The sequence below is a fragment of the Rhincodon typus genome, unplaced genomic scaffold (genome assembly GCF_021869965.1).
Source record: "Rhincodon typus isolate 14 unplaced genomic scaffold, sRhiTyp1.1 hic_rhity00000625, whole genome shotgun sequence".
NCBI lineage: Eukaryota > Metazoa > Chordata > Chondrichthyes > Orectolobiformes > Rhincodontidae > Rhincodon > Rhincodon typus.
The window spans coordinates 183-21,652 of record NW_025966263.1 but is presented as its reverse complement, the minus strand read 5'-3'; the positions used below and the strand labels follow the sequence as shown (position 1 = coordinate 21,652).

General features: G+C 37.9%; 1 protein-coding gene across 1 annotated transcript in view; it reads right to left on the bottom strand.

Annotated features, from left to right (window-relative positions):
- The window catches only part of cpsf6 (cleavage and polyadenylation specific factor 6), a 28,124-nt gene extending 7,575 nt beyond the window's left edge, over positions 1-20,549 (bottom strand). Inside the window, exons 1-9 of the mRNA XM_048621395.1 lie at positions 20,439-20,549; positions 18,186-18,404; positions 17,196-17,299; positions 15,878-16,023; positions 14,889-15,059; positions 13,567-14,068; positions 11,422-11,537; positions 10,257-10,410; positions 6,690-6,889 (exon numbers count right to left, since the gene is read on the bottom strand). Of these exons, the coding sequence (XP_048477352.1) occupies positions 6,694-6,889; positions 10,257-10,410; positions 11,422-11,537; positions 13,567-14,068; positions 14,889-15,059; positions 15,878-16,023; positions 17,196-17,299; positions 18,186-18,404; positions 20,439-20,549 (1,719 nt within the window). The 3' untranslated portion in view covers positions 6,690-6,693. The remainder of the gene's footprint in view (positions 1-6,689; positions 6,890-10,256; positions 10,411-11,421; positions 11,538-13,566; positions 14,069-14,888; positions 15,060-15,877; positions 16,024-17,195; positions 17,300-18,185; positions 18,405-20,438) is intronic.
- Positions 20,550-21,470: the final 921 nt, after the last annotated feature.

The following is a 21,470-nucleotide window of genomic DNA, read 5'->3' as shown; positions in this document are numbered from 1 at the left end:
CACATATTTGGCCTGTGGGAGGAAACCGGAGCACCCAAAAAGGAAACCCACAGACACAGGGAGAATGTGTACACTCCACACAGACAGTCACCCAAGGCTGGAATCGAACCCGGGTCCCTGGCGCTGTGAGGCAGCAAAGCTAACTACCGAGCCACCGTGCTTCCCTAAAGTAGGTAGTAACATTTGCAATTATCCAGTCCTCTGGCAGCAGGACGATTAGAAGATTGTGACCACTGCCTGCACAATTTCCATCCTTTCTTACCTAGTAAGATCAGATTTGATTCCAGCCTAACGTTTCCTCTTTAGATAGCAAGAGATAAAATTTGATTGTGTTCAAATTCATGAGGAGTCTACACAAAACAGACAGGGAGAAACTGTTCCCAATATTGGAAATATTGAAAACCAGAAAACAGCAATTTATAGGGAATGGCAAATCAAACAAAAGGTAAAGAGATAAAAAAAAATTTCATTCGCAAACAATGGGTGGTTAGTATCTGAAATGCACCCAAGAGTACTGGAGGCAGATTCACCATGGCTTAAGACAGAACTGTGATAATTATGACAAAGTATCTGCAGAACTACAGGAAAAACAACTTGGCACTCAAAGAGCCAGTAGTTTTGATGGTCACAGAACTGCATTCTCGAGTTTTAAGATTAGCCTGCTTGTCCGCAGTGTATAGCTCATTTCAGTTGATATTAATATGCAAGTCATGTGGAGAAAAAATCCTATTACAAAGATCTTCTTACAGTGCATGACCCACAACTGTGATAACAGACAGGCAAAGACTGAATTGTGTTCATCTATAAACCTTGTGCACATTCACGTACTAATTATATAAAAATTATGGCACTAACGTTAAATCCATTTATCCTAACTTTAAGGATAGCTAGTGTCCACTATTTGCTATGTGACAAATAATACCTAGCAGTATTAAAGTCTATATAAACTTGTGTGATAGGGAGAATATTAAATATTATAAATCTACTCAGACTAAACATTTCACCTCTTAGTACATTCACTTGACACTTTTTTAGTGTAATCTTAATGCATGCTGGAGCAATAAGTCCTTGGAGATGGCTTTGTGGTGCAATGTGTTGAACACATTAAATGAATAAACCGACATGTAAAAAAAAAATCACTTGCAGTAATTTTATTAAGTTCTCTATTATGGCAAATCCACGTACCAAGATCTCCAGATGGGAAATAATGTCTCATGGTGATTATATAGGTACTACCAATATTGAAAAAGAAATCTCAAAAAAACTTGAAAATGAAAATTTTTAGCTGACCAGCTTTTACAACAAAAATTCTTCACAGACAAACCTCTAAGGCACATGAATGCTGAAATGCTCTATAAAAAGATATCATAGTGCATTTATTCAAGATTTAACATCTATGGATACTTTCTATACTACCATTTTGTGGTGATATATACCATTTGAAGAGTTGTTGAATCTTGTAAAGAAAGCAGAATGCATTAATTTCTTTAGGAAAGAACAGCCAATAGGGAAAGTTATGTCCATTTTCTGGGCAATCTATCCAGGAGACAAGTTTGGGAAAGAGAGAGTAAAAGCAAAATACTGCAATGTTAAAAGGTCTAAGGATCAAAAAAAAGTAGTGTTGGAGAAATCCAGTTGCTCTGGCAGCATCTATGGACAGTGGAAGAGAGTTAGCATTCTGAAACCAATGATTCAAAAGACAAGTCATGCCTCTCGCAATATGTTAACTGCTTCTCTCTCCACAGATGCTGCCAGTCCTGAATTTCTCCAGCACTTGGTTTTCATTTGGGAATTACAGAATTCAGATGATTAAGCCATTTAAAAGAAATAGGGCTGAAGCTGAATTCAAATATGGGTCACAAAACAATGCACATAATTTCTATTCCACCAAAAGAAGGATGTAATCAGTGCAACCATTAAAGCTTTAAAGATCAAAACATTCACAATCCACAGATATAATTAGGAAATCAATAATAAAAACACAATGAGAAATGGCACAAAACAACTGATTTGGTGTTTAGAATTTTGAAATAATAGGGATTATTAAGGTATTTTAACTTGTTGAGATCACATTCGAATTATATTACAAAGCAATTTTGCACACCCATGGATAGTTAAGCTTAAAATTGTATTTATACAGGTAACAAAGCCAGCATTTTACAGCATTTACACAATATACAAAACTTTTACAATAGAGTAATTTGTACAAGTCCCTGGTTTTGATTACTGTGGATAATTCCTCATGCAATTTGTAGCCTAATTTTTTGTATACAAGACAACCATTAACAATACTTTATTTACCATATTAAGGCATTATATCCCTAAGTGGCTTATAAAGATGAAATAGAAATTTTCAGCAACTGTGAAATGACAAGCAGCACTACAGGAGCTACCATTTTACAAAACAAAAAAAAAACAAATAAAAAACACCAGACACGTTTCCTAAATTTGCAGGGAATGTTGATACATGCAAATAGTGAAAGGTGCAACATAAAATTCATTTAAAATTGGGACATCTCACTGGACTATATTTTGAAACATTTATAACTTTACTTAAAACAATTCAAGGTTCTTAAGCAACATCAACTAATTTTATTTTGAAATTAAAAATTAGTGAGGATTAAATTGTTAGCCTTTTGCTAGGTACAAGACATGGCCAACTTTCCATTGTGGGATAAGAGTAACTTTAGTTTTTCTCCATTGGAAACTCAAGGGAAAATTCTTTAAAAAAAAAAGCAAGCAGCTGAGAAATACCGGTAACCAATATAAAATATCTCATTTAAAAGCTTATAGTTGAGACCACATTTTACACAAATATACATTGACTTTCAGGGAAAAATACAGACCATCTGATTCAACCTTTCATACAAGGTAAACAGTTTTACAGATCAGTCTCAGTCACAGGTGCCAAACACCACCCAAATGTCATCACAACACAAAAGTGTTTGTGTATCACCTTGAAAGTTAGATTTTTTTTTGAAATGTTTCATGTGCACCAAACTATTCAAGAAATTTAGTGAAACTTCACAAACTCACGAGAGATTGGACTTGAACGTTAGTCATTAATGTTTAACTAAAAAGTTGCCGGCAAATGGGAAATTCTTGAAGAAGTTTGTACAGCTTCAATTGCATATGTTCAATGAACATTTGAACCATCTTTCTACATCATGTACAGAAGATTAACTCCCCATCCTGACAAAGAGCCTCTTCGCACCCTACCAATTGACTCTCAAATCACATGAATTCAAGTTGCCAGATAGAGCATATTAGCCAAAATAATAGCGTAAAGTTTTAATTAATTTAATGTCATTAAATTTGACACTTCCAGTGACTTTTACCATTTAATTCGAGAGATTGTTCAAGAATATACTGTGCAATTTAGGTACATGAATTTGTATTGCAAGCGGTTTACATGTAGTGGAAGCATGCACAAAAAAAAATGAAGCTGAGACAACTTGTGGTAACCGAATTCCATATTATTAAAAATCATAACTACATTGTCCTTCAGTATAACTACTACAAGTCAAAAAAAAAACCCAATCCAGTGCCTTGTGTGTGAACAGCTTGTTTTTTTTTGTATTATGGCTTTAAGGCAACAACAGATAATTGATGCAAACATTACATGTTGAACACTGTTCAAGACTACAGACACTCTTAGAGAGGCGCAACTGAGGGAAATGTACTGTCAGATGAAAAAAAATCTCAATTCAACCAGGCTTCAACTGTACACAAATATCAGATTCTAACAATTATTCTCTCAAACTACAGAGAACTTGAAACTTTGAAACCTGTTTACACTTATAGAAATTGTCTCCAGAAACAGGTATTCAATTCGAGACGGAACTGAAGAGGCAGGAGGAGGATAACTGTCCAATTGAGGAACAGTGAGCAAAAATATTCAAAAGCCAAATCCAGCTGAATGAAAATGTATGATAAAGATGTTTGGTTCCTTATTTTTCATCATATAAAACACTGATCCCTATCTATTTCCCTCTGTCCACAGAGTTTAGGACAGATCTCCCTATGGCTACAATAAGTATGATTTAGTTCCAGTAACTGGAAATATCAGACGTAAATTTAACATGTAAAGCTTGCAGCACAACTACACTATTAACCTCATCTAAACAAGGGTAGTAGGCTTAAGCAATACAATTCACAACTCAAGTTCCTAAAATGCCTCACTTTAGAATCTGTAAATCCAAAATGTTCTTAATACTAAGCAATATTCAATTCTGTTGGAACAGGAGCGACTGAAGATGTGTGTTGATATTCAGCCATGTTTTTATGACTAATTTACTACTATTAGTCTCATGAACTTTGTAGCTGCAATACCTCAAAAGAAAGGTTAAATGAATCTTCAATGCAGCAATATTAGGGTTGCTTTCAGATTTCATTATGTAAAGTGTATCAGCACACCACAGACATGCACATTGTACAAATTTATAATACAAACAATTTGCAAAAATCACTCAAATTCACAAGATTTAAAGAGGATAAAAATAGAACTTTATGTACGAACAGTATAAAAATGAACAGCTTTCCCTGGCATGGGTCTTTTTAAAAGATCTCATGAAAGAAACCATCAAAACAAGTATTAAAACATCCATGGCATGACCTGTAATCAGGTACCCATCAAATTCAAAACTGTAGAATAAAAAATTTCTATAAATATGTCCATCTACCAAAACTATATGGAAGGCCAAACACCTTAAAATTAGAATACTTGTACAAATACTGGTGGCCGGAGTCAGAAAATTCTCCTAAATCTCTCTCTAAATAACATCATGGACTATCAGAGCTTTAAAAAGTGCAAGTCGAAGAGGCAAAGATTTGCATTTAATTTTTGAACTAGCTGTGCATAAACTTGGACAAAAAAAAAAACAAAAATGAAAATAGCCCACAATTGTAATTAGCCTATTTACCTGCGGGGAAAAAATAAAATATGTCAACCAACTTGTTACTTTGCAGTTTTTCTGTATGTGATACATGAAGACTACATCACAAAAACATCACCTGAGGATTTCTTTATTTCAAACACTCATCATTACTATATTCCCTTGCTTTGTCATTATGGGATAACTCCAAAAGCTAAAAAATGCCACAAATAAAGTTATGGCATAATTTATACTCAAGTCAAGACTTTAATGAATTGTTGTTTATTGAAAGAAAGACAAAAAGCCTGACAAAAAGATGCAGAATGAGGTATTAACAAATAGCACATGTTCCATTTTGAAAATTAATCCAAGGTAATTATGCAGGATTAGGATAATTTGGAAACTCTATTTACACTAATTTAGTGTAAAAGAATGAGAAGCTTTAAATTGAACATTTATCCATACGGCTGCAGCAAACTTGAAACGTCAAACTGTAAAACAACATGGGGGGTGCTGAAGACTTCTTTGAGGTAAAATATATTTCTGACAGCCAATACTCGAGTACAGGATTCATCAAGTTGTATGTTTTTTTTTTTCCAGAAAATGTGCCAGAAACCTCTAAATGCTTCAAATAAGTTTTTCCTGCCTGAAGCACCATCCAATGCCACAAGGACTGCCAGGTAATTTATTATGAAGCATTTTATAAATGCTGTCATAATATTTGACTTTTGTTCAGGATATCCTGGTCTCTTGCTTATCTTGTGGGGTATTTCAACTTTGCTGCTTCATATCCTCGATGGCCCAGGATTAATCACTGTGGCCAATAGCTTATACACACACCCAGTCCGTAAATCTAGCAATTAAAAAATGCTGAAGTTTTGAGTGTTAGATTGCTGTAAACATCTGCTTCTCAATTGAAAGAATATGTAGCAGAGCCCCATTCCCCAAGCATACAAACCATCACATGGTTACACAAAAGAAACTTAAAATTAATGCCTATTCCACCCTCAAAACACAAATGGCAAAATTACTTGTACACTCATCCAAAAAAATTACTTCTCTATCTTTAGGTATTAAAACTTAGTTCTGGAAAGCTGTTCAGTTTATATCAGAATCACTTTCACTTGCCCAGGAATCTCACTTGCTTAAAAAAAGATTTGACATAAATACAAATGGCTAAATAAAAACTTAGAAGTCCAAATAGAAAGCTATTATGCAATATAAACCTTGATGGATGGGGACAAGAGGGAACTTTGTAAAAAGCCAGCGTTTCTGCATCTGTGACATTGGCATTGAACTTATTAAGTACAAAAAAAAGTGTTCCACAGCATTTGTGCTGAAGACATGGCAGACAGAAAAGGACAACGGGGAGTAACGAACGTAAAATACAATTTGAAGTGGAACTTTATACTACCCAAAGACCTACCAATGTAGTTTGATAACTACTTCTACAAATAACTTTCAACATATGGTTCGAGACAAAACGCTAAACTGCAACAGAAATCAAGAATAAATAGATGCCCAAAAACTTAAATTCTTACATGTAAAGCAATGCTTCAATCTGGAAATTAAAGTGTTAAAATGAAGTAATTAAATTATAATTCATCGCAAATTAGACACCAACACATCTCTGGCATTAATTTAGGAATACTTACCAAACTTAAGACTTATCTGACTGTATTTAACAGGTTCTGTATAGCTTAAGGTCCCAATCGAATGCTACTTCACCAAACTGAAGAATCTTAAATCTGTTTGTAAAATAGGCAAAAATATAAAACATAATTTTACAGTTATAAAATGAACAGAGAAACCCACCTATTTAACGGTGACGATACTCTCGTTCTCTGTCTCTCTCTCTGTCTCTGTCTCGTTCACGATCACGATGCCTTTCCCGCTCTCTACTTCTTTCACGGTAATAATCATCATGTCGGTCACGGCTTCGTGAGCGCTCTTTATGGCGTCTGCTTTTCTCTCTTGATCTACTGTGGTCCCTCTCCCGTGAACGTTCACGTTTTCTAAGATGAGTTTAAAAAAAAAAATCACAGTTAGTTAAGAAGTTGCACTGAATTCATTGTTTTGCCTGGTTAGACCGGTTAATTGGCTAATTTATACCAATAGTAGTGTCACATCCAGAGAGCTATTTCTAGGCTTTTGCTGCCAGCTGCTCGTGATCAACCAAAATCTTTTGTTCTGTAACCTGAAGAAACAGGTCAGTACGCTGAGGCACTGTCTTCCTCACTGTTTCTCATTTGAGCTCCACACATAATATAACGCACATGATGGAACTTCCAAAAACATCCCAGGAATTTCTATTAATAAAGAATCAAAGTCCGTCTAGAAATCATTAATATTTCTCCCGAGAAAAAAATTACTTTCTGGAGATTCATGAAGCACCCAGGCATGAGGGATTAACTGAGAAATTAACAGAATTTTTTTTGCTCACCCTGTGCTCAGCTAAAAAATTTACTATATTCCATCTGCACAAACCTCATCTCAGTATTATGCTCCAGTTTTCCTCAGCTGAAGGAACCTTTCAAAAAAGCCTCACATCATTTTAAATCACAACCGTTAAAGGAATCCTGAAGCTACCCAAATTAAAATACCCAAACCTTTAGGAATGACATCTGCAAAATGAATGGTTAAACCATTGCCTTCTACTTTATTTGATGAAGGACAACATCCTTAATGACAACTTTTGCACAAGTTTCTAAGTACTTATGGTAAGACTAGAGCTACCTTTTATTCCCTGGTCTGAATCTAGGAATAAAATAACACACTCATCATCAACTGGGGCGAGGATAAGCAGTTGGCATACTGAGTAGCAAAATGGAAAAGAAGAACACCCAGTTCAATTTAGCTCCTACAAAAGGGCATTGATCCGTGCACAAATCACTGGAATATAAACATGACCAGATTTTTTATACAATGTATTAAAACTAAAATATAGACCCTAGTTAAATCAGCACAGGTCCACAGAAGCAGACTTTAAAACTGAAGAACATAACCATTTATATAATATTATCAGAAGATCTGAAACTGATTACACAGCATTCCATCAAAGTTAATTTTCTCCTGGCTGATTTGCATCTAAATTAGGATCTGGAATTCAACATTTGTAGACAAAAATCTAAAACCAAAAATTAAATTATGCTCTTGTATAAGCTTAGGTTTCCTACAATTCAGACAAGCACTTTTGTATTTCCATTTGCATTTACAGCTATTTGGCCTTAATAAATCCATAGTGTTGTCCATGCTGCACAAAATTCTCCTTCCAGTCTTCTTCATCTAAGCCTTCCTCTTCCCCAAACTCATTTATGCTATTCACCTCATCTATTTCTTATAGTCATGAGTTTTAATAATGTGACAATTCTCCATGAAAGCAGTTTCTTTTACAATTATTAGAGTTGCAAGTTGTGGCAACTCTTCTATTTCTTACCCACGAAATCCTTTTGTAATCCTCAATGCCTCTCCAATCAGCCTTAAGTCATTTTATCAATTTTAAAGAAAAAGAGCCCTGACATCACTGCAGTACATTGTTTTTAAACCTTCCCCAGTATCTCCAGATAATTTCTATAACGGAGGCTAAAAATGTTTGCGGTACTCTGTAAGGCAACCAAGATTCCATACAAGTTTAACCTAACATTTCTACTTTTTTTAATTATATCCTTTATAAAACATGCTTTTTATAAAAAGTAAATAGCCTATTGATCAGTGGTAGTAATTTGTTATCTGTTCTAACTTATACTGTTCGTTACTTTCTAAAGGAAAAAGCTTCATATGGCAACTACTCGGCCCAGGACAATAAGAAACTACAGAGACTTGTGAACACAACCCAGTCATGCAAGCCAACCTTCCATCCATACTTCTCATTGCTTCGGGAAAGCAGCCAATATAATCAAAGACCCCTCCTACCCTAGTTATAAGCTCTTCCAAACCATTCTGTCTGGCAGAGCACAGAAAAGCTCAAACACATGGACCAACAGATTCAAGAACAGCTTCTTCCCTCCTGTTACTAGACTTCTAAATGGACCTTTTGAACTTAATGCTGTCCTCACTCTTTGTGCACCTTCTCTGCAACCATAACATTACATTCCTCGCTGCTATATCACCCTTACGCATAACGGTATGATCTGATTGTACTGCACACAAAACAAAACCCTTCACTCTATCTGTGACAATAATAAAACCGAAGTTGCTCATTAGACATAAAATGTGTCACTTATGCTGAAGCTCATTTCCCTTATGCAATCATTATGCAACGTAATAATGCTTTCATGTACTCTGCCATCCAAGTCTGCATTATTATTTGGAATAATATTTTCAGACAATGCAATGACATAGATACTGCCTTCGGCTATTTTTGTTGTCCATTCATGGTTAGAACAGCTCAGCTGCTGTGTTATCAAACACCATACTCCAATCTTAGCCAGAATTCCAAGACGGGAATTAACCATTTATTTCATTTTGCTGTCTCCTCAGTTGATCTGTCAAAAACTGAGATCGCCCCTTTGCAGGCCAATGTGACTTTTCATGAGATATTCTCCATCCTTTTCTCACTGCATAGGGTTAAGGACAAATAATTCTGTACAACACTGCCAGGGAATGTGATTGCAAGTAAGTACTGGGGGGGGGGGGGTGGGGGGTGGAGGGGGGGGGTGGGGGGGAGGGATGGTGGGAGGTGGAGAAGAGAGAATATTTTTGAAATGGAACAGAAACTGAAATAATAGACACACACACACACACACACACACACACACAAAACAGACCTACTTGCAATGAAACTACTAGCTGATTTTAAGAAAACCAATCCTATGCTGAGACAAGCTTTGAATGCCAAAGACAAAGTCCCTAAATGGGTCCAAAAATCCTCTCAACTGATGATCGGCTTCTTTTATGGAAATATTATTGTACTGCACATGGGAAAGTCAAATCTGGAAATGGAGGCAGCTACTCCAGGAGAGGTCTACTTTGATAATATGCAATAAGACATTGTAAAGCTCCAATAACAAATTACAATCCCCACTGAACATATGATCAAATTTTAAGTGTAAGCGCAACAAATTTCAGCCACCCTTCCCAGCCACAAAATTGGACAATGAAACAACAAGTTCTTTTTGAGAAAAAACAACTGTGGCAACTCTCTGCCCAGAACATTCTGGTATTAATATCTCTCATTGGTGGCACTGAAAATATGGCATTGGCAAGACCTTCCACTTACTGTATAAAGCAAGTCATTGTCAACTGCCATTTTCTGATGATTCAAAGTACAAATCAATAACATTTTGGTAACTGATAAATCACAAATTAAATGCAACACAACTGTCGTTATTTATTAAAGTTTCATCACGTTGCTGAGGTTAAGTTTGGCAATTATCGCCTTACCGTGACCCAGAACCATATGACTTTGATTCTATTCCATGAAGACAATCCTGTAGAGAACTTATGAGAACTTTGCAACGGTCATCTGCAGATACTTTAGACTGCTTTATCAAAGAAATAGCTGTAACCAGGGTTTCAATAGCACTCCCATAATCACCTGAAATGTAAATCAAAAAACGGACCATTAATCTATTACAACTGTTCAGCTGACCAGAGTCAACTAAAAGTTAAATTCACATCTGAATTTTTTTCTTCTTTACATCTTAATGCATCAACCCAAGCCCTACAACTTGAACCTTGATCTTACATTTTGACATTCACTTTAGCCTAAAAGTTGACCAATTTCAGGTCAGATCATGGTCCAATTGATAAGACTATGAGACCATAAAAGAAAAAGAAAAAGAACAGGAAGGAACAGCTCTTCTACCTTGCTCCATTACTCATCAGGCTCACAGCTGATCTGACATTCATCACGTCTACTTTCCTGCCCTTTCTCCATAAGCCTTAATTCCCTTACTGATCAAGAATCCATCTTAGCCTTAAACATACACAGGGACTCTGCCCCCTCAGCTCTCTGCAGGAAGGAGAACCAAAGACATTCAACCCTCTGAATGCTTTAGTGCAGTACTAATTCATACGGACCAAAAGTGCCCTAATTTGATCTCCAAACTCTTTCTTTACATTTTTCCACTACCGTGTTCAAGTCATGTTATTACACAACTCTGGAACAAGTGGGATTTGAACCTGGGCCTCCTGGCTCAAAAGGTAGGGACATTACCACTATAAATCATGCTACTGTTAGATTTGTTGCATTAATTAATTTCAGTTAGCCAATCAACTGGGACCTACAGGCAAAAGTTGTACTTTTGGTTGGAGATTACAGGGGAACTGGCGAGAATGCAGTTGCCATGTTTTGGTTCTACTGCTTAATGCCCAAAAGATACCTACTAACATACACATCATGATCGTGTGTCAAATGGTACATTTTCATACATAATACACATGACTTTCTGAACAGTCAGATCAACTGCAATGTGTCTCAATTAAACAAGCAAAACACTAGGTGGTTTACAGTATCAGTACAGTCACATCTTGCATAAATTACTTTCAGAATGGCAGCACATTGAGGGTGGATAGACAAGTAAAGAATCAAATTGCTCCAATTTACCAGCACTAGCATCCGACACAGCCCTTGATATTGCACTACTAGAAATGGCTCTATTTCGATTCATAATTTCCTCAAATTCTGCTTCACTCAGTGGAGTCCTCGAAGAATCCATGTCTCTGTTATATAAAGTAAAGCAGACAAAAGCAGGCTTAGCATAAATTTACTTTCCATAATCATAGCAACAAAACTGATTTTTTTCCCACTTTCTAAAAAGAAAGATTAGTCGGATAAATAATTTCCGGCAAATTTCTTTGTCAATCCTGATGTTGGAATTTCCTCCCCACTTACGAATGATAAATGGTGACTTCAAAATTCAGATGAAGGTTAAAGTTCTAAGCACACTCTGTCTGGGCCTAATTTCTGAAGATAAAATCCACTTGCACCCAACTGCATTTTATCCATTAGTTATCATTGCTGCATTTTGGAGTATTATTACAGTTTACTGTGATTTCATTGCTTTCCTTAAATCAAAGCTAAACCCGGCTTCTCAGCAGAATGCAATGAAACTTTTCAAAGTATCACGTCATTTTATTTGCCTCAGAACTGACGAGACTCCTACGACCACGAGGAATCATGGTAGCACACAACCCACAGCCATGCCACGACAAACACTCAAGGGCCAAAGATCCCATACCCATGACATGCAGGGCCAACATAGTTCATAAAATACCTTGTAATACCAAACATTGTATCAGCCAGACTGGAAGGAAACTAGCCATCAAGATCTACGAACACCAGCTAGCAGCAAAACAACATGAATTTCCCCTCATATCAGTGCACTCAGACAATGAATGCCATCAATTTAACTGGGACAACGTGACCATCCTAGCTCAAGCAAACCACAGACACGCATGTGAATTCCTAGAGGCCCGGTTTTCAACCCCATAATGCAATTAGCAAACATGTGGAATTACATCCCATATACAAACCCATGCAGAAAAGAATCCAAAATAACACAACCCAATGTAACAGACCGGATCCTCTAAATACCATGCGAAGCAGAACAACATCGCTTCATCAGAGGCCGCACAGATGATATTACCTAGCACGGTGATGAAAGGTCTGTAAGATAACTAGCCAGCTCAGCGAGCAAGCCGACAACCTCTTCAACAATCTGAGCGACAAACCTTCACAAGAACCTTAAACCAATCACTTTTTTTGCAACAGTTGAGGCAGGCTGTGAACTATCAAATTGATGCAGATATTTTCCAAGTAAATTAGTTGCCTTTTTTTGTTTTTACAAACCAGCGGAAGCACCCAGTGAATGGTGGCTAGCTGAAGATGGGTCATCTCAACATCGGAACCAGGAAGCAAAGTCCACTGAACAACACTCCAGGTTTTCTGGTTCTGCTAATAAAATGTACTTTTCCCTAACTGTCTGGGAGCGTGCATGTCTATGTACTTAAGAGGCAGTTTATAACCTGGCCCATGCTTTCTAACAACATTGATCTAAAAGTCAGATAAATTGGGATCGTGCATGTACTTAAATAAACTAACATTTTGAACTACTTCAGGAATAGCAGGACTCAAGTTACAGTAGGCTTCTCCAGTAGATCAAAACACTCAGTCAAGTCACATGCTACTTCCTGTAACACTACACAGATTATAAAAGTCTCCCAAGTTTGTTCATTTGTTCCATCAACCAGACACTTTGAAAAAAGAAAACAATCTAACCTCCACTTAAGACAGCAAAAATTCACCACCTTTTTAATAAAATTGTCTAACTAATTGTAGAAATATGCCTTTGCCCATTCATGCATCCACAAATACACTCCTCTCCAACATGCAAGATAAAATTCTCAGCAGGCAGAAGCCAATTAATTTGAACAAGATTCTGTTTGGCTGAAGCAAATCATATTGATAGAAGACCAATAAATGCAATATAAATGTCTGATGCATTCTAACAGAGCAAAGAATTAAAGACAATTTAATAACGTGCTAGCTGAGACAGTTTAAATTACAAGGTCATTTCAACAGTCACGCAACACTACTGAATTTTAACCCAACTCTTAGGAGGGAAGGTCAGTATTCCACATAAAATTAAATCACCACAGCCACTTTATCTATTATATTTAGTGATAATCTGCAAAACATTTTTACTTTTCAAAACCTGCAAACCTAAATTAAAACATACATAAAATTTACCTGCCAGCAGGTCCATAGTCTCCTCTATCATATGGCGGAGGGCGACCATACGGATCTGACGGAGGCGGTCCACGGCTGTCAGATGAGGGAATTACATTACTGGTTGGTGGTGGGAAGAAAGCAGGATTTACATGAGGGGCTGGAGGTGGTGCACCAGGAGGGGGTCCAGGGAGATGGGGAGGTGGAGCAAGACTAATCGGTGGGCCAAGTGGGCCTGGAGGACGTGGTGGGAAGGGACCAGGTGGTGGGGGTGGTCCTTGTTGAGGAGGGGGGGGCCCAGGAGGAGGACCATAGCCTGGAACAGGAGGGGGAGGACCAGGAGGGAGTGGTCCCATGGGAGGTTGTCCAAACGGTTGCCCTGGAAACAGAACTGGGGGTGGAGGACGATCACCACGATTTGGTGGCCCACCTAATGGAGGAGGAAGGCCTTGTCCAGGTGGAGGCGGACCCGGGGGGCCTGGTGGACCAGGAGGACCTGGAGGTGGTCGTGGTGGACCTTGCCCTGACAAAAATAAAAAGATGCTGTCACATTCAAAAGAAATGCAATTTACAAGAATCACTGATAGTAAAGATTATACGATTACATTTAGATCAATATTTAGCACCGAGAAATAACTTTGCATTATAATTTCTTAGAATTTAATAAATGCTCAACACATCAAAATGAAAAACAGCACTTGAACGTCAATCACAGCACTTTAAAAAAATTTGCTTTGTCAGCAATTTAACCTATTGACTAATTGAGCAACTATCCAAGTGATACATGTAAAACATATTATTTAATAGGTCATTATCCCAAATATAAAGAGTTTAAGAGTAGCTAGAACATGGAACTTGTTGGTATTTGGAAAGATTCAAGACAAATTCCTTTAACAATTAAGATGAGTCTTGATGCACGCACTCAGTCCTTGTTTTCCATGAGGGATAAGGCCGTGGACTTCCAAAACAAATAAAAAAAAAATCCAGAAATCACTCCTGTGTAATGCAACAAACCGCACGATCAGTTACTGGGGCAATGGAAATTTGAGGTTTTTGGCCAACTTTGCAAGTACTTGGATCCAAGAACAGCAAACAGATAAGGGGCACTCACTGTACTGGAGTGAAAAGCAGAGTCTGGAAGCAATGTAGGGAAAGGCATTTACAGTATGACAATGCACGCATCAAGCATGAACTCCTTACCTTGATCAGCTGCACTGATGTATCATGGAAACTACATAATACTCAAAGAGGAATTCTTAGAAAGATTTAGACATTAATATCACCTGTGGGACTGTGTTGCCACCTTAACCAATGTCGTTCATTAAATACTTAGTTTCACTCACCAGGAAAAGGTGGAGGCCCTCCTGGTCCAGAAGGCCCTGGGAATCTGTCCCCACCAGGGCCAGATGGTGGGAAACGACCACGTCCTCTTCCACTCTGAGAAAATGCTAATCGACTGTTAGCTCCAGGCGGCCCAGCTTTCCCTTCACCTGACATTTGGCCAGACTGAGTAGCTGCAAGAATGATAAGACACCAATTATTTTGTTAAAAATTACAACTTAATAGCAAACATCCAAGCATATATCAAAACATTTGGTGAATAGCTTTTGAGATCAAATTTACAGAACCTGCAATTGACAGTTATCACTATAATTGTGCTTCTGTAAGGGTGTAGTGCCAGAGAGCATACCAGATGACATCCAAACCCTCATATCACGAAACAGATACAAGTATAAATTAAGTGCCCTTGGGTTTCAAATTCACGTGTTTTCAGGTATGCACCCTACAGTGCATTGTGGAATGACAGCACGTTATCCGATATTTAAGATAAAACTAGAGTTTAAGTAACAGTTTACGTTGAAGAGCGTCAGATCGTTATTGCCGGTACGACAGAAAACATGGCAGTGTGCATAACATTGCCAGAAACAGTAAAAAATGTTCATGGTTTCTTTTGGTTAAAAAAAAACTTGGCGAACAGAAGATAAACTTCTTGCTCTAAACAATGGTGCAGGCTTTTTATTGTCACCTGAACAGGTGGAACAAGTTTCCATTAAAGCATAACCAAAATACTGCAACACTAATAAGGCAGCAATCTCTCAGTAAATTACACAGACATAATAGATTAAACTAAGTGCTCAAATCTTAGCATGGGGATAGAATTCAGATCATACAAGTGTTATTGCCAATTCGGTCAAATTAAAAAAGTTGCATTTAGTATTAAAGACAATTAGAATTCAATCATACAAAGAAATTAAAACAATTTATACTACTTCTGACAGAGCTCCTATATGCTAAATAATATTACATAGTACATTTATTTATATACTCTTACATTTTCTAGACTGCATTTCAAACTGACTGAGGGACTGCTTATTGCATGGTGTGACGATAGGATTCTGTCCATGCATATCTCGTTTAGGAAGCATATCCATCAATTTTTTGGATGAACTTTCAGATCCCACACAAATGAGGGCAAACCTGGTTTAAAAATAAAACAAAATAACCATGCTTAATTGCACTTTGCCTTTTAATAACGCTAAATGCTTTATGTCACATAAGTGGCAAATGTTGCTCCATACACTATTGTATCTAATTTTGTATAAACTTATTACACATTTCAACATTTGCCACATATAGGATTTGACATTACAAGTTTCTGATTAACTCTCCCTGCACGATGCAGGTTTTACTTAAGATATGATCATTACAATTAACTGCAGATCCATTTTTAAGTTCAAATAAACTACAATTAGAACACACAGAAGTTCTGGCATAAAGCAGCTGCTAATACAAGGGCCAATGAACGGCAAACGGAGTTTAATTCTGATCAATGTGAGGTGTTGCACTTTGGTAAGGCAAACCAGGGCAGAATTTATACAATTTCTGGTCGGGCCCTGGGGAGTATTACTGAACAAAGACCACCAAGGGGTGCAGGTGCATAGTTCCTTCAAAGTGGAGTCACAGATAGACAGGATAGCAAAGGCGGCATTTCGACACTCTTGCTTTCATTGGTCAGTGCATTGAGTATAGGAGCTAGGAGGTCATGTTGCGGCTGTACAGGTCACTGCTGAGGCTACTTTTCGAATACTGCATTCAATTTTGGTTTCCCTGCTTTAGGAAAGATGCTATTAAATCTGAAAGAGTTCAGAAAAGATTTACTAGGAAGTTGCTGGGATTGGAGGGTTTGTGCTATAGGAAAGGCTGCATAGGCAGGGTGCCCCCCGAGTGGAAGTTGAGAGGTGACCTTATGGAGGTTTAAGGTCATGACAGGCATGGATAGAGGAAATAGACATGGTCTTTTCCCCAGGATGGTGAAGTATAAAACTAGAGGGCATAGGTTTAAGGTGAGAGGGGAAAGATTTAAAAGGGACCTGACAGGCAATTATTTCACGCACAGACTGGTGCATGGAAAGAACAAGCTGCCAGGAGAGGTCAGAGAAAGGTATAATTATAACATTTAAAAGGCATCTGGATGGGTACACCAATAGGAAGGGTTTAAGAGGGATATGGGCCAAATGCTGGAAAATGGGATTGGATCAGTTTAGGATATCTGGCCAGCACAGTCGAGTTAGACCAAAGGATATGTTTCCATGCTATATAAGTGCTATGGCAAGATTTTTAAAAAAATATTAATCATCATGTGCTCTCACCCTTTTGACTGTCCATTAGCCCGGTTCTCAAAAAATTTGATTTCTAAAAGATCAGTAATGCCCATTGAATGGAGAGCTTCAGTCAGATCCTCATCTGTGGTCCACTGCAAGACAGTATGGGAAAAAATGCATAATGCATTAAAACACATCTCAACTGTACTCAGTCAATTTTCATTTAACGACTGCTCAATTTACACAAGATGCCTGACCATCAAATATGGAGGAGCAAAGGATACAACGACATCAAGCGTGAACACCTCATGAGGATTCTCAGAATACTCCAAAAATCCTTCAATAATTTCAGACTGAAATGCAGTTTTGTAAACCGATCCAAGAAATTCTGTTTTCAAATTGCTGAGAATCCTAGCCAGCAAGAGACTCACATTAATGTTTGAAATTCGCTGGGAGCACAGACCTGACATATTTGTTTTATCATTGGGAACAACTTAGTATATATTTCATGATGGATAGATAACTCGTCAATGCAGAACCCATAGGATCGAGTACATCTCTCCCCACTAGTTTAAATGGTAGCAACAACTTTCAGAAGCAGTTGGGACTGACTCTGTTAAATTGGTCACTGCTGATTACATGCATGCAAGTGCAATGCAGCACAGAAAGTAGGAATTCACCCAAAATATTCTGCCCAACTGTTCTCCAGCTAAAACAGGAACCTTTGTAATTTGAACTAATTATATTTGTTGGGAAGATAGTAGCATGTTGATGATAATGCTCAACTAGTAATCCGGAGGCTCAAACAAACAAGAGACAGACATTCAAAACCCACCATCGCACCTGGTGGAATTTAAGTGCAATTTTATTTATTAACATCTGCAAACAAAAGCTTTTATCAGGAATAGTGACCCTGAAAATAGCACTAATTATTGCAAAATAAAAATCTTCTGGTCCACCATTGTTCTTTAGGGAAGGAAATCTACCATCCCCGCTATTCAAATCAAATTCTTGGCAATGATCAAGGCAAAAACTTACCCAAGTCAGATTCCCAATATACAAAGCTATTCTCTTGCCAGTATATGTATATACAATATTTGGGCCCAATGAGTTAGGAGTTTTGCCACCATCATCTGAAACAGACTGCGGCATGCTATCCATATAATCACGATCTTCTGGTGCATCCCCATTATTGGCAGATGGTGATATGACATCATCATACAAATCGATCTGATCATGACCACTGTATTCTGTCTCCTAAATAAAACAAGAACAAAATTCAGATTTTTTAAAATTAAAATTCTTATTTAACTAAATTTGCATGATTAAACAAACTGTTCTCTATGAACATAAACACATGTAAAATGAACATTAAGTGTAAGTCAACAATTGAAAAAGCCTAGACAACAAGGTGCAGAGCTAGATGACCCTCTAAGATTGTGACCTCCGTTCAAACCAATGACTTTTAAAACGTGCGAAATATTCTTAAGAATATATGAACGTAAAAAGTGACTGCTTCTGTAATTCTTAAGAAAAATTTACACATTTCAAACAAGCCATTTATCACACAAGATTAGAACAAATCAGTACTAAACATAATAGTTCTTTCACAAACACATACTTAACCAGAAAATCTCGGACACACCCTGTATTATTTTTATTTTCACTTGAGAGATCTATATCTTACAGTACCTGGAGGGTTCCTTCCCTTCTCCTGGGACCAAACAAGGTGTAACACTGCTCCCTGAAATTCTCTTCAATTTTTTTTATGAGTTTTTTGGGAACCTTCCAACTTCCTTTCAATGCTTCATAATTGTAGACTCTCCAGATTAAACATAGGCTTCACTGATTTCTTGCTTAGCATAACTAAGCCAGTGAACACCCTTGATTTATCATCAGCCTGTGCCACCAGCCTGCATTTTCTCTACTTGTCTCAAACCTGCTTATTTCTCTGTGAAGATACATGACTAAATACCAAACACTAAAACCTATTCCCATAACAAAAGTGGTCTAGGATATACCACATAAAATTTTGTCATAATACTGATTTGTATCTTTTAGATGGTGGTCAGGTTTTCAGGAGCTCGAGGTTATAACTTGCTGCAGGTTTCCTACCCTGTGAACTGCTCTTGTAGCCATAGTACTTATATGGCCAGTCCAGTTCAGTTTCACTCAATGGTACCACCACCCCTCCAAAACCACAATGTCAAGGCAGTTGCTCACGCCGACTTCGTGTCCCATCATTGACCAATACATCATCTGTTCTAATACCCCGAAATGAAGGCTGTCTTATCTCATTCAACTTGTGTAACACCTTTTGGGTATCTAAACACTCTACACTCACTGCTTGCAATCTACCCCCAACTAGGTGCGTCTTCAAAGCTACCAAAAAATGTCAAACACTATTTCTCTTTTCAAAATACCACATTAACTCTCGTTATACTATGGGTTAAATACAGAAACATTGACAATAGATGGTGTAATTGGTCCTTCAAGCCTGCTCCACTATTCAGAATCAAAGAATCCCTGTAGTGTGGAAACAGACCCTTTGGCCCAACAAGCCCACCCAGACCCACCTAATCTACACCTCCCCGAGCACTACGGGCAATTTAGCATGGACAATCCACCTAACCTGCACATCTTTGGACTGTGGGAGGAAACCCACACAGACGGGGAGAATGTGCAAACTCCACACAATTGCCCGAGGCTGGAATCGAACCTGGGTCCCTGGTGCGGTGAGGCAGCAGTGCTAACCACTGTGCCACCGCACCACCCCGATATCATCACTGATCAACCAACTCAGTACTCTATTCTCACTTCTCCCAATGCTCTTTGAGCTCTTTAGCCCAAAGAAATATAATTCCTTCCTGAAGACAAATGTTTTGGCCTCAACAGCTTTCTGTGACAGAGAATTCCACAGACACACTGCTCTGGGTGAACAAATCTCTTCTTAACTCAGTCCAAACGGCCTATCCCACATCATTACAAACAGTGACCTCCGACATTGGGAACATCCTTCCTGCACTTATCCTGTCCAGTCCTGATGGACTCATGCAAGTTTCCGAGACTCCCTTGCATTCTTCTAAACTCTAGTGAAAATAGTCCTAACCAATCCAGACTTGCTCCACATCAGTCCTATCGTCTTAGAAATCAGCCAGGTAAATCTTTGTTGCACCCACTTCATGGTCAGATCATCCATCCTTATAAGGAGACCAAAACTACACACAGCACACCAAGTCTCACTAAAGCCCCATACAACTGAAGCAAAACATTTCTCCTCTTGTCCTGTACTTGAATCCTCTCACTACGAAGGCCACCATACCATCTGTCTTCTTCACTACTTGCTGCAGCTGCATTCTTAATTTTACTGATTGGTACAAGGACACCAATGTCTTGTTGCATCTCTCCCGTTCACAATGCATTGCCATTCAGGTATTAATCTATCTTCTTATTTCTGCTACCAATGTGGACAACCACACATTTGTCCACTATGTTGATAACAGATTATAGAATTTTCCCAACATTATGCAGAATAGGTAAATGCCTGGTGTGAAGTCCATAATGGCTTTGCTCTTCTAAAGAAAGGTCTCCGAAAACATTTGGGTGCAGCAAGGTGAAAGAACTTCAGCCAGTATGGTGCGCAAGCCAAAATGTTTTCAATGTCAAAACTGAGAAACCAAACTAAACTCTGGGCATGAATTTACGTGCATAAATCTTGGGTACTTATGAATCAGCCTTTGGTACAGTCTCAAAAGTGCCAAAAGATTTCACAGGATGCACCTTAGCTGCACAAACAACTGAGGAAATTAATACAGTGAGTTCAAGCATAAAACTGGCACACGTTGGTAACGCATGAATTTCAACAGAAACAAAATGAACTAATTTGGATAACACATTCCCAAAAAAAAAGGCTCAAATCCACAGTCCATCAATTGATAAACATGGCTCAAATCACTGACTTAGGATTTATTCACCAATGAAGCACTGGTGTGGAAGGAAAACAGAATCATCTACCTGGATTGATTTGTTATGCACATGTGCGATTTCTAAAATTTGATGGACTTGGAGACAACTCATGAGGCAGACGTTACAGGCTGAACGCCCAATGTAAAAGGATAACTTACTAACACTGTACTTTCATTACACAGTTTTATATAATGAATTACCACTGCAATTCAAAAAGGATGTCAAGAAAAATGGAAACCAAAAGAACTGTGGATGCTGTGAATGAGGAACAAAAACAAAGTTGCTGGAAAAGCTCAGCAGGTCTGGCAGCATCTGTTCAGGTGTGCATTTTGGGAAAATTTCATTTAAAAAGAGCCA